The sequence below is a fragment of the Rhinoderma darwinii genome, chromosome 4, assembly GCF_050947455.1.
Source record: "Rhinoderma darwinii isolate aRhiDar2 chromosome 4, aRhiDar2.hap1, whole genome shotgun sequence".
Lineage (NCBI taxonomy): Eukaryota > Metazoa > Chordata > Amphibia > Anura > Rhinodermatidae > Rhinoderma > Rhinoderma darwinii.
In genome coordinates, this window is record NC_134690.1 from 359499153 (window position 1) to 359507501 (window position 8349).

The following is an 8349-nucleotide window of genomic DNA, read 5'->3' on the forward strand; positions in this document are numbered from 1 at the left end:
TATGCTCCGCCTCCCTCAGAATGTTCAGTGGCGCTGCAGCGAGCCTCACACCTCTAAACAGTTGGAGTTGGACAGTGTAAAAATAGAACAGTCGGAAGTTTGATTATTGACTCCAAAGCCCTGGTCACAATACTAGGGAAGCCCTGCAAGTAGGAGAAGAAGCAAGACTCTTTATCCCTGCCTGATGTCACCACTAAACTAAAATTCCTACCATTCTTCTTTCCTTCAACCTCATAAGCTATAAATTCAGCCAAAGGCTCTTGTCTGTAGCAGATCCCTAGGGACAAAACACCTAGTCAATGGATCCTGATAATGTTTACTACAGGCGTAGATCTAATAAAACAAGTCTCTGCATAGTGAGGGGGGTAAAGTCCTCTCACTGTGGCTAAATGGAAGGAGAAGGAGCCCATGGGTGACAGAAAAAGCAGCCCCATGAGAGATATTATGGCTGACAGGAAGCTACTTCTTGTCTGAACTGAAGGAAGGAGAGGTCTGCAGAGCAAACTGCTGAGCTTAGGAGAGAATGAGTGCACACAGAACTGAGGAGCACCGACAAGTTTTCATTGATGGATGGAGGTATGCTTTTATATATGATCATTCTAGATCTTAATCTTTACAGATCAAGAACCAATTTGCTTTAGGTTATAATTTCCTGCAGACGCATTACAAAAGTTGATGTCAAACCCATTTTGACCGCAATGCGTCAACGTAGTCTAGCGCCCTGTGCAAACCACGTTTTGGACCTACGTTTAGCGTATACATTGAGAACGCTCCGGACGTGTACACTAAAACGTGCCCGTAGGGCTCGATTAGCCAATAGAGAGCCATCATGCCCTTTTTTTTTTCCATCCCATAGGATACCACTAAAAAGTATACCACCCAGTATACGTTTATTTTAACATGGAAGCCTATGGGTGACGTATGCCACTGGAATACGACACAGGCATATGGTTAACATGGGCTTTTTAATAGCTTTTCACGATGTATAGGTTAAATAGATGCCATCATAGTCTATGATGCTGGACACCTGTGACAAATGCCTAACAATGACATCTGTCCCCCATAGGCTATAATGGTGTCTGTTTAATAGAAGGGTCATGAGAATTCATTATTTAGCCGTTAAGCCGATACCACTATAGTCACAGCCTATGTTTAACGTAAATACGTCAAATGTAGGGCATAAAGCGTGGTGTGCACAGAGCCCAAAACAGTGAGTAGATAACAGATTTTAATGCAGAGTATGAGTTGTAACGGGAATCAAAATATCCTCGGCTACTCGGGTCACAGAACTGAACAGACAGGCACACCTATGAACACGAGCCATCATTAAAAAAAATTGCCTCCGGCTACTTTCGCACTTTGCAGTCAAAAAAACTCGGTGTTGATAAATTAGACTACAGGGTAATGTCGGTGCTATTTAAATAAACAGCAAGTTAATGCCATCACTGCACTGGTATTAGGGTATATTAACATGGGGTGTAAGTACATGCAGTGTCCACATATTTTTATAAGTGGTTTTCACCGCATGAACTAAATGGGGACAACCGCTACAAAAATAAGACAAAACCGCCACCTCTACGGCATGCTGCAGGTTTAAAAAAAAAGAAAAGAAGCATGCTCTGAAAACAGCAAAAGGCATAAACCGATAAAAACAAATACGAAAGTTGTATTTATGAAATTCAGAATAGCACTTAAAGGGTTATTCCCATCTTTATAAAGCTATTTATTTTGCTCAACCATGTAAAGATATACATTTTTGTAATTCCCTTTATTTTTCGAAATGATGTACTTTTCCTGGGATTTCCCCTCAAAGTCTTGTTCGTTGCATCTTTTTCTCTCCCTCGTTGTCCAGGGATCCGGCCACCACTGTTTTCCTCTAGCGGTGGCCGCACTTGCGCAATGATATCCTCTCTGTACTTAGGAGAGGAGGACAGTGTACTCATGAACGCGCTTATATGCGCATGCGCATTAGATGCTGGCCCGGCCACCTCTCGGGTGGATGCATCAGCGGTCGGCTCCAGGTACTGCCTACTAGGGTAGGTGTTCACACAGGGGGTGGGGGAGGGTTGTCGCGAGGCGGGTGGGATGTAGCTTATTGCGAGAGGGGCGTTTGTGCCGCGAAGGGGAGGTGTTACCGTGCAGGGTGGCGGGGGCTTGAAGGGAGGGGGGGGCGGGGTGCCGTGAAATACAAAGTGGCACTATACAACTATATAAAAGGGAATAGGGGGGGGGGGGGTCATCCCATCGACACTTACCATGCCTGGTTGAGACAATCTAGTTCTAGCAGCATCTGGAGAATGATAATCTAGCAACGTCGGGAGCACGCACTAACAGAGCGGCTTGATTGACAACGAGCCGCTCACGTCCCCTTTTAGAATAGATAACCAGCACTAGATGCGTTATCTAGTTGGAAAAAAAGGTAGTTAGGGAAGGAATTTTTCACACTAGATTTAGAATTTTAATTTAGGATGCATTTAAAAAAAAATGTGACTCAACTTTGGAATAACCCTCTAATGCTTGGGTCTTTACATAGCAACAGGCTGCAGCTTGCAGGTGACTACATAGAATGTCAATGTCCTGGTGGAGACTTTTGTAGTCTACTACTTAGCAGAACCACTACCGCTGAATATTGATAATGCACTAGTACTTCCATGCAGGATTTCTCCTGTGGAGATGTCCAACGTTAACCAGTTGTGGACACAGCAATTTAGTGTAAAGCTGGCCATAGACATGAGATTTACATTGGCCAACAGATGGACAATTATTAGTTATCCAAATGTACTTTTGGGCAATGCCATCACAAACACGTCAACTACTAAAAAAATAAAAAACATACCAAATGAAAATGGTACGACCGGATATTTGTTGGAAATCAGTAGTTTGCACGAAAGAATTTCAGAGGTATTCCCAGAATGGACGTGTATAGCCTATCAATTATCACCTATCCACCAGTGGGACCCACCGCTGGGACCCCCCCACAATCACTCTAGAACGGAGGTCCTGAACCCCCCCCCCCCCCATTTCTCCTCACTGCACGAAGACCTTTGCATGGAGAAACGGATGAGCATGCGCGATGCTGCTCCATTCAAAGACTATGCGAATGTTTCCATCAGTCCCACAGATATTGAATGGAGCGGCAGGGCACATGTTTGTCCTCCACTCCGTTGAAGCTCCTCTTTACTGCCCCCTGCAGGATTTAGGACCCCCGCTCTAGTGATTGTGGGGGTCTCAGCGGTAAAGCTCCCAGTCTGCTATGGCCATTGTTTACTTCAAATAATGATCAGCTTTAGCCTTGTTCACATCAGCATCATGGCTTCCAGACTTAAAGGAACCATAACAGCTTTGACGATCCGTTTTGAAACGGATCTCTTTGACTTATGGATCTGAAAGGTTTCCTAATAGTAATTCCTGATGTAATGGAGAATCCCAGCAGCGTGAACAAAGCCCAAGTCATTTTTTTTATAACAGGGCACAGAAAAGGTAGGTAGTAGAGATATTTTATGTCCCTGATAGGGTAAGGCCACAAGGAGCAGCACTGACCCGACCGTGATGTGGCCAACATCCGCACTATGTTCGGCACGGCTGTCAAATAGCCTGTTAATGGCCGCGCATTGTTACGAGTAAAACGCCCCTTTAGGGCTCATTCAGACAAGCGTAATAATCGTCCGTGTGCTGTGCGTTCAAATCACTCACAGCATATCCTATATTGAAGCGTTTTCCCACACCTAGTTGCCCATTGAAGTCTATGGGTACATGAAAACCATGGCCAGTACATTGACGACATCCATGTGCTGTCCGTGTTTCACGCATCAAAAAACATTGAAAAGCAACAAATGTAAAAAAAATAAAAATAAAGTGCTTGCACGGATGTGAAAAACCCATGCCACACGCAAAGCGCACTGATGTCAATAAGCAACGCACACGGACAAGAAATGTAGGTAAAACGTTGCATTTTTAACACACGCAAATCGGACACGCTCGTCTGAATGTAGCCTTAGCAAAATCGTGCGGCCATAAAGGGTGTATTCATTAATAACTGCATAATTTTGCAGGTAGAGGGCTGTTTTAAATGCAACAATGCGCAGCCATTAAAAGGCTATTTGACAGCCGTGTCGAACGTAGTGCCGGCGCGGTTGCTGGTCACATCACGGCCGGGTCAATGCTGCTCCATGTGGCCTTACACAAACAGTTTTGCTTTATGAGACCTAGATTGAGAAAGAAGACCAGGGTAAAGAAACCTTAAAGGACAGAACAAGCCGGCACACGTTTTATATTCTACGAGACTCCTTAGAAGACAGAGACAGATCTGGCTATATAAGGAAGGAGCGGTGTATAGCATTAACATCTACAGATATTTAGCTGTACAAATACCAGTCACTGAAGAGTAAAATAGGGTACACAGAATGGAAGAAACTCCTTCCCGTGGAGACAAACATACCCGCTAACTAAACCGGACCACATCCATGTATTTTATTAAATGGAAAGGAAATAACAGTGGTGAGAGACTGACACCCAATGGTACACTGTGCAAGCGCTCGTAATGTAAAACACCACTTGGAACGAGTGACAAAGTACAAATAAGTCAAACATGACAGTGCAAAATAAGCGGCACTATCCACAGAGGCCGGGATCATCTGACTGACGGTACACTCCCGGGACAGATAACTGTCAGAATATACTGTACAATGACTGCTCTGACGCACACATCACCATACGCTGGAGACATGCAGAGTCACTCCATGATTGCAACATGTCCCATAATACCGAAATATGGATAAAGGTTTTCCAAGAAGAACAAGATCCTAGTAAACAAGACATCTAATAATACCTGATCCTAATAGCCACAATGACAACGTAGCAACAGTAGAAACGACGGCATTATGGGTGGAAGCACGGACTACACGGAGGAGGACATGCCGCACAATTACCTATACGCTGTATCGGACAGTGGTGGTGTCACATATTACGGAAGGATGTCAAACAGAAGACGCATGAATATATATGGACATAGCATAACACTATGATCCGGGAACGCTACACATATCCTCGAGGCTGAACACAGATACTTGCAGCTCAGATCTCCTCTAGAGGTCACATTAACCAGACAGTGGTTTATACATCTATCAAACCGCTACAAATATATGTGACCAATACCAAGAAGAGGGTATCTAATGGTACATTCACGTAGAGAGCGGAGACAACAGGATGCCGGCAGCAAATGGGATATCTCCAAAAACACACTTAATGTTCCATACAAAGACAATTTCCACCTATAATAAAACAACCAGCGAAGAGAAGCTCTTGAGTGGTCTTTATTCACATTGGTAAAAAAAATTCTATTCAGCTGTTTTAGTTTTATCTGTTACCGAAAAAGCTGTGACACAAACAATACGGTCAATTTGATAGACCCTACAGCGGTTGACACATTGAATTTTTAGATCAACAGTTGGCAAATCTGCCTCCAATACTGCTGATAACTCGGCAGACCGCGCTCTTCACGCGGCTGGATGTCAAAGCTTAAAAAAATAAATAATCTTTGAAGGGGTTGTTTGGAATTGGAAAAACATGGCTGCTTTCTATCCAAAACAGTGCCACTTCTGTCCACTGGTTGTGTGTGGCATTGCAGCTCAGCCCCGTTCACTACAATGGATCGGAGCTGCAATATCAGGCACAACCCATGGACAGGTGTGGCGCGGTTGTTGGAAAAATCCAGACAAACTTTCTACTTGAGGACTGTGGCAGCTCATGATAACAGCTCCACACCGACAGATGGCTGAATATTTGTGGGATCACGTGGCACCCACTCGAATGAATGGACGACCTACAGAGCTGGAGCCATTTTTGTAAGGGTTCACTCTGGCTAATAGAGGTATCGTGCGGTACAGGGGTCCCCTATATGATGTCCAGTAGGTCCTCAAAGCCTCGAATGGCTGACATTGTGACTTCAGAAAATTAGAGGTAGAAAGAGATAGGTGAGGGGGTCGTTGAATTACATTTTTAACAATTTGATAGAACAGGACAACTCTTTAAAGGGCAAACGCACCTGAAAGTAACCTTGTGACACGGCACAGGAACATGTCACACAGTCACAATTCATGATCTCAGACCTTCACGGATATAAAATAAAAATGGCAGAAAGTTCAGGCACTCTAGAGAGCGGCAGCCTGGAAATTGGTAATAGCCGCACTCAGACTATCCATGCCATGTACCTGCGATATAACCGCTTACCAACTCCTGGTGCCAAAGATGGAAAAAGTATTAAAAAAAGGGAAAAAAACTTTTATTTAAAGGACTTTTCAACCTTCGACTATCAGGGTATTCCAGCAGCGGTCCTGTATGGGTCGGTCCTACTGCTTAGAGGAATACAGCGATTTAGAAGGTTTATACGTTCACACGTCTCATATTAGCCCTGTTGATTTTTCAGAATATCCGTGACACAAATCCTCAGCTGAATCTCGGATTTCTGCCGCAGATGAGTCAGCGGATCTGCACGCAGATTAACCCCATAGTTATTCAATACAACGTATCCCTGGCTTTTCCGTGCAGATAAACATGCTATGAATTTTACCATTTTAGGCGCATTCATTATGCCACGCAGATTGTTTGGATTTGATGAGGATTTCAGCGTGAAATTGTTATCTAAAATCTCCTCAAATCCTGACCATGTGAACATGGCTTTACGTCTGACTTGTGCAGGTAAGAATAGGTACGTATGACCAGGTAGATTACATCAAGCTGGCCGCATACAGAACAGAGAACCATACGAATCATTTTATATACGAAGAGATCAATAACTAAGTGTCCAAGAAATATAAATATAAAGCAAGCACAAAGATTTCCATTAATGTAACATTCTTTATCACCATGGACACGCATCAACTTGTAAACTCTATACAGTAGGCGGAGCAGGAAAATGTCGCTTTTAGTGTGATTCGCATTTACGTACGGACTCCTCTCTGGGGGCATAAGGCCCTGTTGTCATCGGTGTCTCGGCTCCCATTTTTTGACAGATCGACGACAAATCCATTTTTACAATACTGAGGTTACAGAATTGGGTGTCACATGACACTTAAAGGGTTACAACAAAAAGCAAAATAGACAGGGTTAAACTATTTTCCAACTTAGACCGGCGACGTGACTGACACATGCCCATCACCAGTCATCAGCACCAGCGTTAGTCAGTGACCACAACAGCTGGATTATCTGTGTCTATGGGCAGATGCAGCCATGGCTGAGGTCACATCCCCCCCCCCAGTGACAGGCAGTGATTACACAGAGGAGGGACGTGACACAATGGATGGAAAGACAATAGAGGGACTCACGTGTTCAGTTTTCTGCTCCAGAACAGCACCCCAGGCCATAGCTCCCTGAGGTGCACGGCCCGGCCCAGGCTGCTCTTGATCTGTGCCAAAAGCTCGTTAGACTCCCGGTCCAGGCGCTCTGCATAGGGCAGCAGTAGGTTATACACTATCTCCTTCTGGGGTCTGAAGCCCAGCTGCTCAGCTCTCGCTTCCCTGGTGTCCATGACGCGATGCCCCGGTGCTGCTGTCCTCCTGCTACTGCTGAGGGTCACTACAACGCCGGCCTCTGACTTGCACTCCTCTCCCAACTCTCCTCACTCAGTCTACCGGTGACGAAGCAGCCGGGGGAAGGGCAACAACGTCACCCTGGAGTGCTTCAAAACGTCACTTCCGCCCCTTCTCGCAATTCGGTTGGTGACGTCACGCTGAAATGTATCACATGACTTACTGGTGCGAGTGGTCAGATGCAGCGCTGCTGCGTGTAGTAATCGGAGCTTGTCCTGACTCCTGATACATAAATTCATTACCAGACCCTCAAATTAACTCTGCAAATAAGTGAACTCCAACTGTTTCGTTTTTATTTAGTGCATAGAAAATGTGTTATTAAATTAATATATTTTTTCTTGGTACTTATTGAACTACTACAGGTCCCTGTTCCATCAAAGAATGGTGTAAAGGTCGTCACAGAAAATGTCTAAATTTCCATAGTAATTCACTTCATGAGCTGGCATCTCCTGGCATCTCCTGCAAAAACTGCTCCAGACGGTTTTTGCACAGTGGTTTGAGAAAAACTCGTCAAAACACTCGTCGAGGCGTTTTTTTCCTCTTTCTGACTGATTGAAATGGGGTTTTGGAGGAGGAAACCGCCTCAAGATGGGTCATGACGCTTCTTTTCACCGCGACGCTTTTTTTTTACTCGCGGTAATCAATGGGAGGCATTTTCGGGCGGTTTTTGAGGAGTTTTGCGGCGCGGTTTCCACGTCAAAAAACTCGTAAAAAAACTCAGTGTGAACAGGGCCTTACTGTTGCTCTTTCACCAGATCCTACA

At 44.7% G+C, this 8349-nt stretch overlaps 1 protein-coding gene across 2 annotated transcripts in view; it reads right to left on the reverse strand.

Annotated features, from left to right (window-relative positions):
- Positions 1 to 7688, reverse strand: part of PSME4 (proteasome activator subunit 4) — a 108002-nt gene extending 100314 nt beyond the window's left edge. The window contains exon 1 of one of the 2 annotated variants that reach the window (XM_075863014.1): positions 7323 to 7688. In XM_075863014.1, coding sequence (XP_075719129.1) covers positions 7323 to 7525 — 203 coding nt within the window. In that variant the 5' untranslated portion in view covers positions 7526 to 7688. The remainder of the gene's footprint in view (positions 1 to 7322) is intronic. The other variant, XM_075863015.1, reaches the window with a different exon arrangement.
- Between the last annotated feature and the right edge of the window lie 661 nt (positions 7689 to 8349).